The 18,098-nt window shown below is 43.8% G+C and overlaps 1 protein-coding gene across 7 annotated transcripts in view; it reads right to left on the bottom strand.

Annotated features, from left to right (window-relative positions):
- Positions 1–12,234, bottom strand: part of LOC121567778 (von Willebrand factor A domain-containing protein 5A) — a 35,696-nt gene extending 23,462 nt beyond the window's left edge. For 4 of the 7 annotated variants that reach the window (XR_006001162.2, XM_041878050.2, XM_041878053.2 and 1 more), the window contains exons 1-4: positions 3,201–4,211; positions 2,718–2,920; positions 1,778–2,000; positions 1,233–1,408 (exon numbers count right to left, since the gene is read on the bottom strand). Coding sequence is in view for 6 of the 7 variants with exons in the window: in XM_041878050.2 (XP_041733984.2) it covers positions 1,233–1,408; positions 1,778–2,000; positions 2,718–2,920; positions 3,201–3,243 (645 nt within the window). In the remaining variant the exon portion in view is untranslated. Of the gene's footprint in view, positions 1–1,232; positions 1,409–1,777; positions 2,001–2,717; positions 2,921–3,200; positions 4,212–9,480; positions 9,508–12,137 lie in introns of those variants that run through there. The other 3 variants (XM_041878048.2, XM_041878049.2, XM_041878054.2) reach the window with 3 other exon arrangements.
- Between the last annotated feature and the right edge of the window lie 5,864 nt (positions 12,235–18,098).

Genomic DNA, 18,098 nt, shown 5'->3' with positions numbered 1-18,098 from the left:
AGCCACCGGATTGTCCCCCTTCGAATGCCAGTTCGGTTACAACCCTCCATTATTTCCAGAGGAAGAGGCGCAAGTTGGTGTTCCCTCGGCCCAGCGCTTTGTCCAACGCTGTAGGCGGACCTGGAAGAAGGCCAGGTGTATCCTCCTTCGGACCTCCCAGAGATACCAAAGTCAGGCTAATCGACACCGCCGGACGGCCCCTAGTTTCCGAGCTGGTCAGAGAGTTTGGTTGGCCACTAAGAACCTGCCCCTCCGGGTCGAATCCAAGAAGCTTTCCCAGAGATACATCGGCCCTTTCCGCATTGCTAGAAAGGTTAACCCTGTTTCGTATCGTTTGGTTCTGCCTCGCTCCCTTAGAGTTAACCCCACTTTCCATGTTTCACTCCTTAAACCTGTCTTGTCTTCTCCTTTTGCCCCCCCACGCAGACCCCCGCCACCTCCCAGGATCATTGACGGCCAGCCAGCCTACACAGTCCGCCGGATACTGGACTCCCGGAGGGTCCAGAACTCTCTGCAGTATCTGGTGGACTGGGAGGGCTACGGGCCAGAGGAGCGCTCCTGGGTTCCAGCCAGGGACATCCTGGACCCAGGTTTGATCCGAGATTTTCGCACCCTGGGGCCGGGGTGTTCTGGAAGGAACGTCAGGAGTCGTTCCTAGAGGAGGGGGTCCTGTCAGCTTCCTGCCTCCTGTTTGTCTCCGGGCCTCTAGAGGTCATCTGTGTTCCCCTCTGCCTTAGTTCTTCCTCGTGTGTCCTAATTAGCTTGATCCAGGTCACCTGTGCCTTGTTTCCCCTTGTGTATTTTAGCTGTGTGTTTTCCCCTTGTTTCTCACTTGGTTATTGAGTCCTGGCTATGTGTCTCCTGCTTTGTTCCACCGTGTCTTTCCAAGTAAGGTTTTCTAAGTTATCTTTAGTTTGTTTTTCTCCCTCGTGGAGTTATTTTGTTTTGCCTCCTGTTTTGTTAACATACCTCTTTCTGAGAAGAACTTTTGTTGGACTATTTGTGAATGGCGAAGAACCTTTGTTTTTACATTAAATCTACTGGCCTGGAGTATTGCCTTGGGTGTTTCATTTGGGTCCTACTACACCTCCTCTGTGGCTAAGGGGTATTACCCCCAGCTCTCCACATCTGAGACCGGAGTTCTAGCACGGCTTGTGACACATACGTATGTAAAGAAACACACTTACACATGCTTATGAACACACACATACATACAGACAGACACACAGTACCGTGGCTTGGGTTTTCTCTGTGTTGAGGTAGTTGAGTGGGTCCAGGGGACAGTTGGACTCTACTCTAGAGATGGGATGAGGGGACGACACGCAGGCACTGAGGGACAGACTGTAGGGCACAGAACCAGCGGGCACTGAGGACACCTGGGCACTGCCATCACTACCACTGTCTGACCCTTAGAGAGAGATGGGGTGAGGGAGGGAGGAGGAGGGAGAGAGGCAGAGAGAGAAGAAAGAAAGATAGAGAGGAGAGAGAGAGACCCACAAATTAGCATGTTTTTGTTCCAGCCCAGCACTTCCACCTTTCAACTCAACAACTCACCAAGACCTTGATTCATTCAATCAGATGTATTAAAGCTGGACTGGAACTAAAGCCTGCACCACCCCCTGTGGGTCTCCAAGAGCAGGACTGAACACCACTGCGCTATGGGACCAGCTGCTGGTTCCCAGTCACAATGCTGCCCACAAGGTTTTTACTTTGTTTTGGACTGCCCGATGACGTATTACTGGTTTGTGTCTCTCTATACAGGTGTCCATGTTCTTACCCTGGGGTTGGTAGCGGGGGTTGAGCACGGCGGGCAGGCAGAGCGTCAGGCCTTCGTCAGCCTGTACAGCCAGCTCTGTCACATAGTCCAGGCTGACAGAGGCCTTCTCCCCTGGAGGCAGACTACCTACACTCAGCTTGAAGACGTCCGGGCTGTCATCACTCTCCTCCAATAGGAAGGCCTGCTGGCCCGAGCTCAACGAATCATCATACTGCTCCTGTGCCTGAGGGGGGGACAGAGGAACACACGGATGCATCATCAGCCTGAGACACAGCATAGAACAGTAACATCCAGGGGAGGGTGCTGTCTGACTGACACTAGTCAAGTCAATGGGGTTTGACAGAGTGGCTTTTGACAAATCAGTGGGTGGGGAACCAGTTTTACAGGGTCAAAGTCTAATAGTGAGAGCAGAGAGCTGTTAAAAAAATACCTAATTTTAGAAGCCCCGTAGGTCATAGACTGCTGGTTAACCAATTGGGTAATGATAATAAATAATGGATTGGATTTATATAGCCCCTTTCTACCAACTGAGGTACTCAAAGCACGTTACATAGTAAGGGGGAAACTCACCTCATCCACCATCAATGTGTGGCACCCACCTGGGTGATGCATGGCAACCATTTTGTGCCAGAACGCTCACCACACATCAGCTAGCATGGTGTAGAGGTGAGGATTGATATGCCAATTAGGAATGAGGGAGATTATTGGGTGGCCAGGTTAGTCGGCCGGTAACACTTAACACCATGTTGCTTTTAAACCTGTGTAGTAACGCTGTAATTACACTAGTAACAACATTTGTACTAACATGTCATTGATTGGTATTAACATGAAATTAACCCGAATCCTGCTAAAAATTTTACTTTTGTAGATCTCAGAAAAGGAATTTCAAAAATGTTGACAGTTGCATTTGTCTCGTTGTTGACTTGTCATTTCTCCTCACCTTCTGTTTCTCCTGAACTTCAGCCACCACCTCAGTCTGTCCTATCTTGGCGCTGAACCTGCAGACAGCAGCCTCTCCTGGCAGAGGGAAAACAAAGATGGCCTCCAGAGGGCTTTCCTCCTGGTTCTCATACTGCAGAGTGGAGCTCACAGTGGCCACATGCCCCTGCACACTCACCTCCACAGCAATACTCTTCAGAGGCACTGAGAGCGGAAGGGATGGATGGATGGAGAGAGGGATGGAGGGAAGAGAGAACTGACGATGACATTGTTTGGGAACCACTTAGAGATAGTAAATGTGATTGATAGCTCATCTGATGGAAATGCTTAATTTATTGAAAACTATATAAAATGTGGTGGAAAGTTCTGAAGTATCTCTTTAATAAATAAAGATAAACTAGATACTGATGAGAGCTCATGTCTGGGAGAAGGACGAAACACACAGACATGGAGGGAAACAATCATTTCTGCTTTCAAACAGTACCTGGTTCATTCTTGACAGTTACCAATCCACAGCAGTTCACCATTTTGGCACCTGAATGGGGAAGTCAGGTGCCATATTAATGTCCTCTTACCGCGAAACAGGCACTGTTCACATCACTTTGATTAAGTTAATTGGTGTGTAACAGTAAATCGTTAGTAAAAAATCGTAATATGCCAAGCGTCTATGATAAATTGTTTGACAGTAGGATGACAGCCATTGAGAGGTTTATCTAACCATGTTGGTCATGCACCGTAACTGCTGGTTGATGATAAAGAATATTGCTTTGTACTTTGTACTGTTAGGTTCTAAATAAACAGAGTAAAAAACGAACGGACAACTAGTCACATAATATTGGTCTTCCCAGAACATATTTCCTCACACAACAGTTGCTTTGTGCAAAAAGGGACATTACCAAGCCTGAAGTTCTTGTGAACAATAAACAATGAAATTATCAGCAGCCTGACGCAATAATGTCAATCTCTGTCCATTGTCCATCCAGCATAACTTCTGGTTGAACTAGTCATAGAGATCCTATTAAATTGTTCCATTTAGGTTCTCTCTGCTTGAGAAGTTTTTTTTTTTTTTTAGGGGTGAAAGTCGTTCTTCCACCGGCTGCATTTTTCTTGTTTTATCCTGAGCATTAACGTCCAAGAATTCAAACTAGCATCATTTTGATCACCATCGGTTGGCTAAGCATTGACATGATAGACTTGTCACCATTGTTGTCTCTTGCTAGGCACATTAGGTTTTGTCATGGCTGCTAAGGGTTGGGGGCAACTATAGCACAGTATTAAAATGATCCTGAGCCAAGCAGCCAAATGATGAAAACAATAAGTGATTTAAACTTTAAGATGGTATGAATTATACAAATAATAACTTTAAATAGCCTTGGGGTCCTGTAGAGTAGGTTACTGTAACACCAAGTACATTTTGCTCTGTCCAGAGTACCCCTGAAGTACCCGCTCATGTGCATTTTACCAGTTAGCCTATGGTCTCATTAGTCTTCTCAAGTACCCCCTGTGGATAGGCCAAGTACTCCCTGTGGATAGGCCAAGTACTCCCTGTGGATAGGCCAAGTACCCCCTGTGGATAGGCCAAGTACCCCCTGTGGATAGGCCAAGTACCCCCTGTGGATAGGCCAAGTACCCCCTGTGGATAGGCCAAGTCCCCCTGTGGATAGGCCAAGTACCCCCTGTGGATAGGCCAAGTACCCCCTGTGGATAGGCCAAGTACCCCCTGTGGATAGGCCAAGTACCCCCTGTGGATGGCCAAGTACCCCCTGTGGATAGGCCAAGTACCCCCTGTGGATAGGCCAAGTACCCCTGGGAGGCCAATACCCCCTGTGGATAGGCCAAGTACTCCCTGTGGATAGGCCAAGTACCCCCTGTGGATAGGCCAAGTACCCCCTGTGGATAGGCCAAGTACCCCCTGTGGATAGGCCAAGTACCCCCTGTGGATAGGCCAAGTACCCCCTGTGGATAGGCCAAGTACTCCCTGTGGATAGGCCAAGTACCCCCTGTGGATGGGCCAGTACTCCCTGTGGATAGGCCAAGTACCCCCTGGGGATAGGCCAAGTACTCCCTGTGGATAGGCCAAGTACTCCCTGTGGATAGGCCAAGTACTCCCTGTGGATAGGCCAAGTACCCCCTGTGGATAGGCCAAGTACTCCCTGTGGATAGGCCAAGTACCCCCTGTGGATAGGCCAAGTACCCCCTTTGGATAGGCCAAGTACCCACAGGGGGTACTAGTACCCCCAGGTTGGGAAACCCTACTGTAGAGTGCCAAGTAAGTTGCAAACAGATATAATCTGGGCACCATCAGACCACTCAAAATGTTTTGAGAGGAACAAAATGGCCATGCAGGGTGTAACTGTAAATATTGGTTATGTCCATAGCAATATCTATCCTGAACAAAAATATAAAAACGCAACATGTAAAGTGTTGGTGAGCTATAATAAAAGTTCCCAGAAATGTTACATGTACACAAAAAGCTGGTTTCTCTCAAAATGTTGTGCACAAATTTGTTTACATTCCTGTTAGTGAGCGTTTCTCCTTTGCTAATACAGTGGGGAGAACAAGTATTTGATACACTGTCGATTTTGCAGGTTTTCCTACTTACAAAGCATGTAGAGGTCTGTAATTTTTATCATAGGTACACTTCAACTGTGAGAGACGGAATCTAAAACAAAAATCCAGAAAATCACATTGTATGATTTTAAAGTAATTAATTTGCATTTTATTGCATGACATAAGTATTTGATCACCTACCAACCAGTAAGAATTCCGGCTCTCACAGACCTGTTAGTTTTTCTTTAAGAAGCCCTCCTGTTCTCCACTCATTACCTGTATTAACTGCACCTGTTTGAACTTGTTACCTGTATAAAAGACACCTGTCCACACACTCAATCAAACAGACTCCAACCTCTCCACAATGGCCAAGACCAGAGAGCTGTGTAAGGACATCAGGGATACAATTGTAGACCTGCACAAGGCTGGGATGGGCTACAGGACAATAGGCAAGCAGCTTGGTGAGAAGGCAATAACTGTTTGCGCAATTATTGGAAAATTGAAGAAGTTCAAGATGACGGTCAATCACCCTCGGTCTGGGGCTCCATGCAAGATCTCACCTCGTGGGGCATCAATGATCATGAGGAAGGTGAGGGATCAGGCCAGAACTACACGGCAGGACCTGGTCAATGACCTGAAGAGAGCTGGGACCACAGTCTCAAAGAAAACCATTAGTAACACACTACGCCGTCATGGATTAAAATCCTGCAGTGCACGCAAGGTCCCCCTGCTCAAGCCAGCACATGTCCAGGCCTGTCTGAAGTTTGCCAATGACCATCTGGATGATCCAGAGGAGGAATGGGAGAAGGTCATGTGGTCTGATGAGACAAAAATAGAGCTTTTTGGTCTAAACTCCACTCGCCGTGTTTGGAGGAACAAGAAGGATGAGTACAATCCCAAGAACACCATCCCAACCGTGAAGCATAGAGGGGGAAACATCATTCTTTGGGGATGCTTTTCTGCAAAGGGGTCAGGACGACTGCACCGTATTGAGGGAAGGATGGATGGGGCCATGTATCGCGAGATCTTGGCCAACAACCTCCTTCCCTCAGTAAGAGCATTGAAGATGGGTCGTGGCTGGGTCTTCCAGCATGACAACGACCCGAAACACACAGCCAGGGCAACTAAGGAGTGGCTCCGTAAGAAGCATCTCAAGGTCCTGGAGTGGCCTAGCCAGTCTCCAGACCTGAACCCAATAGAAAATCTTTGGAGGGAGCTGAAAGTCCGTATTGCCCAGCGACAGCCCCGAAACCTGAAGGATCTGGAGAAGATCTGTATGGAGGAGTGGGCCAAAATCCCTGCTGCAGTGTGTGCAAACCTGGTCAAGACCTACAGGAAATGTATGATCTCTGTAATTGCAAACAAAGGTTTCTGTACCAAATATTAAGTTCTGCTTTTCTGATCTATCAAATACTTATGTCAGGCAATAAAATGCAAATTAATTACTTAAAAATCATACAATGTGATTTTCTGGATTTTTGTTTTAGATTCCGTCTCTCACAGTTGAAGTGTACCTATGATAAAAATTACAGACCTCTACATGCCTTGTAAGTAGGAAAACCTGCAAAATCGGCAGTGTATCAAATACTTGTTCTCCCCACTGTATAATTCATCCACCTGACAGGTGTGGCATATCAAGAAGCGAGGGGTATTTCTGTCTGTAATAAAGCCCTTTTGTGGGAAAAACTAATTCTGAATGGCTGGGCATGGCTCCCCAGAAGGTGGGACTACGCCCTCCCAGGCCCACCTATGGCTGCGCCCCTGCCCAGTCATGTGAAACCCATATATTAGGGCCTAATGATATTTTTTCAATTGACTGATTTCCTTCTATGAATTGTAACGCAGTAAAATCTTCCAAATTGTTGCGTTTATATTTTTGTTCTAATAATATATATGTTCAAAAGTTTGGACACACCTACTCATTAAAGGGCTTTTCTTTATTTTTACATTGTAGAATAATAGTGAAGACATCAAAACTATTAAATAATACATATGGAATCATGTAGTAACCAAAAAAGTGTTAAACAAATCAAAATATTTTATATTTGAGATTCTTCAAATAGCCACCCTTTGCCTTGATGACACCTTTGCACACTCTTGGCATTATCTCAACCAGTTTCATGAGGTAGTCACCTGGAATACATTTCAATTAACAGGTGTGCCTTGTTAAATGTTAATTTGTGGAATTTCTTTGCTTCTTAATGTGTTTGAGCCAATCAGTTGTGTTGTGACAAGGTAGGGGGGAAAATACAGAAGATAGCCCTATTTGGTAAAAGACCAAGTCCCGATTATGGCAAGATGAGCTCAACTAAGCAAAGAGAAATTACAGTCCATGATTACTTTAAGACATGAAGGTCAGTCCATACGGAACATTTCAAGAACTTTGAAAGTTTCTTCAAGTGCAGTCGCAAAAACCATCAAGCGCTATGATGAAACTGGCTCTCATGAGGACCGCCACAGGAAAGGAAGACCCAGAGTCACCTCTGCTGCAGAGGATAAGTTCATTAGCGTTACCAGCCTCAGAATTTGCTGCCCAAATAAATGCTTTACAGAGTTGAAGTAACAGACACATCTCAACATCAACTGTTCAGACGAGGCCTTCATGGTCAAATTGCTGCAATGAAACCACTACTAAAGGACACCAATAAGAAGAAGAGACTTGCTTGGTCAAAGAAACACGAGCAATGGACATTAGAACGATGGAAATGTGTCCTTTGGTTCCAACAGCCGTCTTTGTGAGATGCGGTGTGGGTGAACGGATGATCTCCGCATGTGTATTTCCCACTGTAAATCATGGAGGAGGAGGTGTTATGGTGTGGGGGTGCTTTGCTGGTGAGACTGTCTGATTTATTTTGAATTCAAGGCACACTTAACCAGCATGGCTACCACAGCATTCTGCAGCGATACGCCATCCCATTTGGTTTGGGCTTAGTGGGACTATCATTTGTTTTTCAACAGGACAATGACCCAACACACCTACAGGCTGTGTAAGGGCTATTTTACCAAGAAGGAGAGTGATCAAGTGCTGCATCAGATGACCTGGCCTCCACAATCCCCCGACCTCAACCAAATTGAGATGGTTTGGGATGAGTCGGACGGCAGAGTGAAGGAAAAGCAGCCAACAAGTGCTCAGCATATGTGGGAACTCCTTCAAGACTGTTGGAAAGCATTCCAGGTAAAGCTGGTTGAGAGAATGCCAAGAGTGTGCAAAGCTGTCATCAAGGCAAAGGGTGGCTATTTGAAGAATCACAAATATAAAATATATTTTGATTTGTTTAACACTTTTTTGGTTACTACATGATTCCTTGTGTTATTTCATTGTTTTGATGTCTTCACTATTATTCTACAATGTAGAAAATAGTAAAAAATAAATAAAAACCCTTGAATGAGCAGGTGTGTCCAAACTGATACTGTGTGTGTGTGTGTGTGTGTGTGTGTGTATATATATATATATATATATTTCTCGCAAAACCATTAAATAGGTCTATGATAATATGTACCCTAGGCGGCAGATAGTGGGCGCTAGATCTGCACTATTGCCTAGGCTAGATAATATGCTATTTCATAAACATTAATGATTCAGAAGTGAGTTTTTTGGTTTATGTTTTAGGTGTTACATTTGACCCCAGCTACTGTTTAAATTGCCCCTGGCACGTGTAACATCAGGACTTTTCAGATTAAAATTAATATCGCGAATAGGTCCTCCTATATGCTAAGTGTAGAGTTATTTATGCAACTTTTGGTTGTGAGAGTCTTATATGCAGACCTAAATAGCATGAATAATTAGTAGACAGATGTCAGTATCTTATATCATAAAATTACTGGTCTAGTTCAAGTGGTCTCTGAACAATATAATAAAAGACTAAACAGAAATCACTATTGTCCCCGGTCTCCCCAACGTGATACATTTCTGAAGTTCTGTAACGATGCACACTCTTGAACAGACCCTGAGCTGCAGTCACTTTGCTTGTTGTTCTGGCACAGTCATACCTAGCCCACTCAATATGTACTCTAAAAGAGCCTTATCGTTACTCCTTGAGGTCCATGGACCTTACATGTTATTTTCAGAGGTAGACTGGCTCTGGCAGCCAAAACAGCCAAATACTCCATTTAAACATTAATCGTTTCTCAATTGCGTTAAGGTTCTAGAAACATAAAGCCCTTTACTTTAATATCACATGAAAACAATTTCAAACTGCTACATACACACTTACTGTACACCACAGGAGGTTGGTGGCACCTTAATTGGGGAGGATGGGCTCGTGGTAATGGCTGGAGCGGAATATGGAGAATGGTATCAAATACATCAAACACATGGTTTATCACAGTTGCAGCCAACAGTATTTTTCAGTGACAACACATTTCTGGTGGCCTTCTTCCATTACACACAGGTGTTCGGAGCATGCCAGATGGCTAATTAGCACAGGTGGTCCCTGTTCCTGTGTCTACACTTGACACTTGCATGTGACTTCTGCTATCAGAATAGGAAGATCGCATTGAAAAGACTGGTCTAGACGAACAAAAGTCGCATTGTGGTTGGATTGTGTTCAGATCTGGCTTACCTCTTCAGGTGGTCAGGGACGCATTATGTGCGGATTTCTCCTCAGTCTTGACACAATCAGGCTACTAAAATTGCATACAGTGGGCAACGTCAGCAGCAGTCTGGCCACAAGTCTCCAGAAAATGTGTGTTTTGGGAGTGAGTGGTACCTTTTATTATAACATTGTAGGAAATACGTTCCTAGCATGTGAGGAACATGCTGGCCTCAAATGCTAACCAGCTAGTTAATATTTAGAATTTAAAAAATGTTTGACTATGGTAGCCCATTCGCAATCCCTTTAGTATTGCTTTCTAGCTTGCAGGCTAGTTGGCTACAGTAGTTAACTACTGCCATAAAGTTATTGTTTTGTTGTCATATTTTGCCTATTCCACCATTTGGAGAATGGATACTGGCATTTGAATATAGACACAATGTGGACATGGTGGACACATTTAAATGTAAGTGTAGACGCATGATGTGTTCGGAATTCCATGAGCTGAACTCCTTGATCAGAATACAAAAGCTGCATGAACCACGGATAGAACAATGAGCCAGATATTTCACCAGATGTATAAACGTGAAGCCTCCGTTTGGCGTTGCCACTCACTTCAAAAAATGTGATGAAAGGAAGCCCAGTGGCGGCAGTGGGAGAAGATGGAGCGAGATGGATTTTGGCCGACATTCTGCTAATTTTCTCATTGATGAAACATTTTATCTCCTATTGGGGATTTATTATTTTTATAATTGATGGGATGACTAACTTAGAAAGAATGCATTCTTGACTGGGCTAATGTAGGTTGTGTCACCTGGCAAGCTGTGATTGATGTGAAGAGCTGTTTCAGGGGGTAAAATGAGATAAGGATTTGTGTCTCCAAATACTAGACTATACTGGTTCTTTGTGATCTGTGAACCATCCTTGGACGTAGGAATGGTGTCTAGGGGAGCTGGCTCTTCTCACTATGACAGGTTGTTATGATAAACGTATGCCTAGTAACAGAAGAGGCGGGGAACAGCCGGTGCGCCAACGGATTGGCTGAGTAAGTCTAAACCACGCTCAAGTCTCTACTCTGATTGGCCAGCAGAGAGGTGGGAAACTCTCTCTGTAAGAGTATTTGAAGAACAATCTGAAACAATGGATTTAGTTCTCTGAAGTGCCCTGCGAGGTACTTCATAGCGCCCGTATATACGAAACATCATATTTACCATTGAAGGTTTTTGCATTAATTAAAATAACTAGTATATCTTAGAAGTCGTGTTGACCACTTTTGTTCCTAATGCCAGATTTGAATTGATGCAACTTTGACACTCCATACAGTTTTCTGTTTCAAAAACTATTATCTGTAACAAACAGTGGACTGCGTTTTGTAGACTTGACCAAAGGGCGAATTGAGTAATTGCGCACATGCACTTCAGAGTAGGCGTTCCCCAACGGAAATATGCAAACAAATGCTAGAATGTGCTAATAGGATCCCACTAGTTCGTGCTTGGCTCTGCCCACCTCCTTGCTGGTTCTGCCCACTACGATTAATTTGCTCCCATTGAAAACGACAGACCAGAGCCTATCTTGGGTTAGTTATACAAATCTTTGGCATGAACTGTCAAGTCTAGACACAGCCTTTCTATTCTGTAAACACGCGCTGTAACATGGAGATAATTATGGCCCTGTGGGAACACTAACCTTAATCCTATAAAAGGTGTGTATCATTAACATTTTATTTATTATTATTTCACGCTGATCTGAAAAATAAGTTCTCTATGCTTCTATAACCATACCACAAGCGATGTGTGTTAATGATCAGAATGATCGTCGGGCCTCTTTAATAACTAAACACCCCATACAGAAGAAGCCTTCTTCCAATGACTTATGTGTAATGGAACTGCGCTTCCTGATAATAATAATAATAATAATAATAATAATATGCCATTTAGCAGACGCTTTTATCCAAAGCGACTTACAGTCATGTGCGCATAAATTTTTACGTATGGGTGGTCCCGGGGATCGAACCCACTACCCTGGCGTTACAAGCACCGTGCCCTATCAATTGAGCTACAGAGGACCACAAGGGCTTGATCAAGTGCTTGTCACACCCTGACTGCGTCTATTCTAGCAAGCTAAACCAAACCTCCATAAAATAAGGATAGTGTGATACTGTATGTTGATGATATCGAATTGAATGGCTATTTATAACGTCTATTGGCCACCAACAATAATAAGAAAAGTAGGTTTAGTTCCATTTCAGTGATGTCTGATAAAACATTATTTTTTTTACCTGAACGCTTTAACATAATAGGCTAATCATCCCCAAACGAAGCAGCTCTGTAACATATTACCTTAAAATGTGTGATAGGCTGGTTTTCAATGATAGCGTTTTACTGGTCCTGGTGATCAAATCCGACAGTTTCTACTTTCGTTATGAATCTGAGTAGGCTACTTCTTCCTGGTTTATAAAGGCAAACGCCGATAGGAATCGTTGCGCACTCAACCCATTGGCCAGTGTTCATAGTCACGCCTACTATCTTCCTTTCTATTGGTGAAAAGACACATTGGGCCTATTCAACCAATCGTTGTTTTTGCGACTGTAATGCAGGTTTCTACCTTATAAGGTTTTTAAAAGCCTTATAAGTCATATATTTCTATAGGCTATAGCAATTCGTCAATGGACTGAACGCTAAACATAGCTGTCTGGTCAGTGTGCTTATAGCTATTCTTACAATGCATTGTTTATCTCCTGTCAGAGTAAAGTAAGGTGTTACCACATTCTGCTCCCCAGATTAGGCTTAATAAGCAGTTAACGTTAAACTGTACTCACGAAATCATAAAAAACGTTTAAGGCTTTTTAGAGAATAGGTGATTAATTTACAAAATGGACTGGGCACTGTTGAAGCAGCTATAGTGGTGTGTGTGTGTGTGTGTGGAGGGGGGGTTCAGGGGCCTAAACAACATCCAGAGTGTGTGTGGGAGGGGGGGTCTGTGGATATCCAGTCTGTCAGCTGGCGCCTGGCTGCTTGAACAGCATTATATGATTAACTGACTGGGCTGAGTTACTAGAGAGACACACAGCAAGGGAATGTCTGGAATGGAATACTAGTTATACAATTCAGGCAAGCAGCAGAAGGCTCCCACTCACTCAACTTACTGGATATGGTGCAGCTAGGGTGGACTGTACAGGGTTATGAGTTTCACTATATTCACTTTCACGATCTCTCTCTCTCTCTCTCTCTCTCTCTCTCTCTCGCTCTCTCGCTCTCTCTCTCTCTCTCTCTCTCTCTCTCTCTCTCTCTCTCTCTCTCTCTCTCTCTCTCTCTCTCTCTCTCTCTCTCTCTCTCTCTCTCTCGCTCTCTCTGTCTCTCTCTCTCTCTCTCTCTCTCTCTCTCTCTCTCTCTCTCTCTCTCTCTCTCTCTCTCTCTCTCTCTCTCTCTCTCTCACTCTCACTCTCACTCTCTCTTTCATCGTATTTCGTCCATGAGGCACCTCAAAGCCTGACTCAGATTCCAATTAATTCACTGTCGCTGTTGCTTACTGTTGCATTATTAATCCTCTGTTGAGTCATTCACCCAAGCTCTGGTTAATTCTCTAACATCATCTACTCCCGTGTTTCTCATTTTCATGTTTATATTGATGCATGCAAATAAACATTACTAAACAATTCCCCCCTTTTTCTCTGACACTCCCTCTCTAGCTCACACACTCTTCTCAGTCACATTCACAATTCCCTTCTCCTGTTGAAACGTACGGGTTTAAGTTATAGAGTCTAGCTCTGCTTCCTCTTGGGGTCAGACCCCAACCTCTCTGTGCCCCATCTCATCTTAGAACAAACAGGCCAACGAGCTGAAGTGCAATGCTGAGTCTCTCGTTGGTTAGCAACTGACCCCCTCATAAGAAAGGATCTACTTGGAGGGAGAGGGTGTAGAGAGGGTGTTTTTCATCGTAGAGGCCGCCCCAACGCTTTTCTTCCTGGGAGAAAAGAGAGGGAGTTAGGGATTGAGAGAAGGGGGAGGGGGGCCTTCAGTTGAAAACTATGGGGGGGGATGCCTTCAGCCTTCCGTTTACCCCCTCAGAAAGATTCAGTTTCAACCAGACTCTCATGCAAGCTGCAACAACGGTGCCCATCCCATCCATGACATATTTATGTATTTTCACGCTAGAGAGGACATCTTGAGACAAGGCCCAAGGACAACGGACTGGAAGACTCAATAATGGTGTGATATTGTCGTATATGATGAATGGTGGCAATTATTGCTGTCAACAAAAAGTCCGCTATGCTGCATCGTGTTAGAGGCTTTTATTAAAATCACGAGTTTACAGCATAGATACAGACACGCGTTGTCCGGAGAACGGCTCCTCAAGATTGCTATGGCCGTTCTAACGTCTCACCGTTTAACCCCTATTTATAAACACTGCTGCCCCCTCTTCTGGCCAATCACCAGTCTCCCCTGTCTACAACCCACCCCCTGTCTGTGGTATGTGGTATTACACCTAAAACATTCCCTCTTGATACTACCATAAACAACATTCTATTTCTTCATGAAAAACATTTAACAAAGGCATAATCTTCAGATACTATATTCCCCCCTTTCGAGAGACGAACTAAACGTCTCGAAACCAAACAGAATAGGATTATGACTAGTAACAACTTATCTTATTAAGTATCTTTAACCTTAAACCAAAACATTCTCCTCTAGAGTGTAAATACCTTTCTTATGAAATATGAATAACTGTTGATGAAGTGTGAACACATTACTATGAATTATGAACAAACTGTTTATGAAGTGTGAACACATTACTATGAATTATGAACAAACTGTTTATGAAGTGTGAACACATTACTATGACATATGAAGAAATCTCTATGAAGTGTAAATACATTACTATGACATATGAAGAAATCTCTATGGAGTGTAAGAGCGAAAAACTGTCCAGCAGCCATCCATCCATATCAATCAAGACAGTAAAATTCTCTCACGGTCCCTCTGCCCCAGGCAACCACCGTCGGTACTCCAGATAACCTCATTAACCATGTAAATGCATTTGAAACTATGATGTAATTAAATACACATGTAAACAAAATCCTATCCATAAATATCCATTGTACGGCTGGTCAACCCATCGAATCGTACAATGAATCTCTCCTTCCTAGACCTTCTCTGTCCCTAAACATTCACCGAAATAAACAAAAGCATCTAAGATCCTCATCTGCATTCAATAACATCAAACATCATTCTACTAAAATCAATACCTAAGAATATGACACAATTATGTATTACACATCAAATATGTCTATATTTCATTGCAGACACTGGAATGTAGTCCACTACACTTCATCTCCTCCGTATTCTCCTCCTCCAATCTCGACTTCCACTGCATCGTTGATGATGGAATCAGCCACACCCTCCTTGTTTCATCTCCTCCAGTCATATTGTCCCTTCATATTGTCTTTGTTTGAGTCACATGTTCCCCAAATGCTTCTGGAATGACAAGAAAATAAACGACCAAACAGTATCCTTTGCAAAACAACCACTTTCAAATTAAACCTCCATTTCACCTAAGAATCTAAAAAATGATACATAAATGATGCATGAATCACATTAACCTATCCCCCCTTGATTCATAAATCATACTAAAAATCATACTAAAATCAGCCTACAAAATGTTTTCTTTGAAACAATAAACATAAAATGATCAAATAATCAAAAAGGATATTTATCCATCAGTTCCACTTGTCAATCTTTATCCAGATCAGGAACAGTCAACACCGGCATCTGAGTGTTGTCTCCAGGCACCACTTCTCCAACCTATCTCAATCTCATAACTTTATCAAAAGTCAGTACAAACATCACACAGTGTTATCAAAGCTGAAACTAAAATCTGACCCATCACTGCCCCTACTGGCCTAACTGATCTTGCAACCAAATCTTCTCAGATCTCCCAAATGTTACACCATATCATGGAAGAGGTCCCCCTTCTCCCTTAGACTCATTCTCCAATGGTAGGCTTGAAGACTATGACATGTAGCCATGTCACCCTTTTAACCCTAGATTTAGCTGTGTTCGTGCTAACTCTCTTTTAATAGTAAAAGCCTCATATGGAAGCTTCAATGTTGACATGTAACCAAATCCTGTCCATCCCTAATGTAAGAATATAGATGCTTTATCACCCCCAAACCCCTAAATATCTCTAAGATTCCCCATAGTCACATTGTCAGTCAAAGCTAATCATTTAACCATCAAAGTCCTGCTTTTCTACCACCTGGTACATAAAAATTACATTATATTTGTCATCTCTAACCTTATGTTCATGCTTATCCAAAGTTATCATATAACATCCCAATATGATATTCCCATAAACATACCCTTTACCTCATATGTTTTATTAGAACAACAACAACTTTTAGCCCTCAATGTTTTCACCTGAATACTTCAGGTTTCCACTGTTACCTGACCTTACTTTCCATCTAACAATTCCCATAGGGTAATCCCTTTACCCAAGAACACTTAACCCTACTGTTCTGACAACTACATTATTTTATCTGTCAATGACTGTTGCCGATACCACAGTCATGACAAAGCATAACCCTGACCCAGACCCGCTAGAGGCTGCGCAACCGTCCAACACGTCTTGGGCTGGCATCCCCAACAGACATCAACCCTCAAGATTCCTCACTGATTCTTACAGAATGAGTTAATCTATCTCTAATTTTCACAACAGAGGAACGAGCAGCACTGATCAGATGCCCCCCCCCTCTGTCATCAAAATCAAAAGACCCCATCCCGCAGCTTCCATGATGAATCTCTCTTCTCCGTTTCAGATTAATCTATATTGCTCTCTACTACTATCTGCTCTGCTTTTTAACCCTATTCGTCGTAACCTAAACCCCTGAGTCTCTCTTGCTGCCTCCTTTAATTTCAGAAAAGTTGTTGTCATCCTTCCTACATTTGCTATTACCATCGTATCATTAATCCCTTCCCAAAGTTACCATTAACGTTGTTGATTTAGTTGATTTAGTTGATGCACCAACAGCGCCGGAGAAGATGGCTGCCGTTTTACAGCCCTCTAACCAATTGCCACACTGATCCTCAACACGGGGGCCCCTCAGGGGTGCGTGCTCAGTCCCCTCCTGTACTCTCTGTTCACCCATGACTGCATGGCCAGGCACGACTCCAACACCATCATTAAGTTTGCCGACGACACAACAGTGGTAGGCCTGATCACCGACAACGATGAGACAGCCTATAGGGAGGAGGTCAGAGATCTGGCCGTGTGGTGCCAGGACAACAACCTCTCCCTCAACGTGACCAAGACAAAGGAGATGATTGTGGACTACAGGAAAAAAAGAGGACTGAGCACGCCCCATTCTCATCGACGGGGCTGTAGTGGAACAGGTTGAGAGCTTCAAGTTCCTTGGTGTCCACATCACCAACGAACTATCATGGTCCAAGCACACCAAGACAGTCGTGAAGAGGGCACGACAAAGCCTATTCCCCCCTCAGGAGACTAAAAAGATTTGGCATGGGTCCTCAGATCCTCAAAAAATTCTACAGCTGCACCATCGAGAGCATCCTGACTGGTTGCATCACCGCCTGGTATGGCAACTGCTTGGCCTCTGACCGCAAGGCACTACAGAGGGTAGTGCGTGACGGCCCAGTACATCACTGGGGGCAAAGCTCCCTGCCATCCAAGACCTCTATACCAGGCGGTGTCAGAGGAAGGCCCTCAAAATTGTCAAAGACTCCAGCCACCCTAGTCATAGACTGTTCTCTCTGCTACGCATGGCAAGCGGTACCGGAGTGCCAAGTCTAGGTCCAAAAGACTTCTCAACAGCTTCTACCCACAAGCCATAAGACTCCTGAACAGCTAATCATGGCTACCCGGACTATTTGCACTGCCCCCACACCCCATCCTTTTTACGCTGCTGCTACTCTGTTAAGTATTTATGCATAGTCACTTTAACTCTACCCACATGTACATATTACCTCAACTACCTCAACTAGTCGGTGCCCCCGCACATTGACTCTGCACCGTTACCCCCTGTATATATAGCCTCCCTACTGTCACTTTATTTTACTTCTGCTCTTTGTTTTTCTCAACACTTTTTTTTTTTTTTTTTTTTGTTGTTTTATTCTTACTTTTTTGTTTAAAATAAACGCACTGTTGGTTAAGGGCTGTAAGTAAGCATTTCACTGTAATGTCTGCACTTGTTGTATTCGGCGCATGTGACCAATAAAATTTGATTTGATTTGAATTAAAACCCTTAATTCCCTCTAGTGGGAAACTACCAACATCCTATTCGATTA

This window comes from Coregonus clupeaformis, chromosome 6, assembly GCF_020615455.1.
Source record: "Coregonus clupeaformis isolate EN_2021a chromosome 6, ASM2061545v1, whole genome shotgun sequence".
NCBI lineage: Eukaryota > Metazoa > Chordata > Actinopteri > Salmoniformes > Salmonidae > Coregonus > Coregonus clupeaformis.
This window is presented reverse-complemented; position numbering and strand designations above follow the sequence as displayed.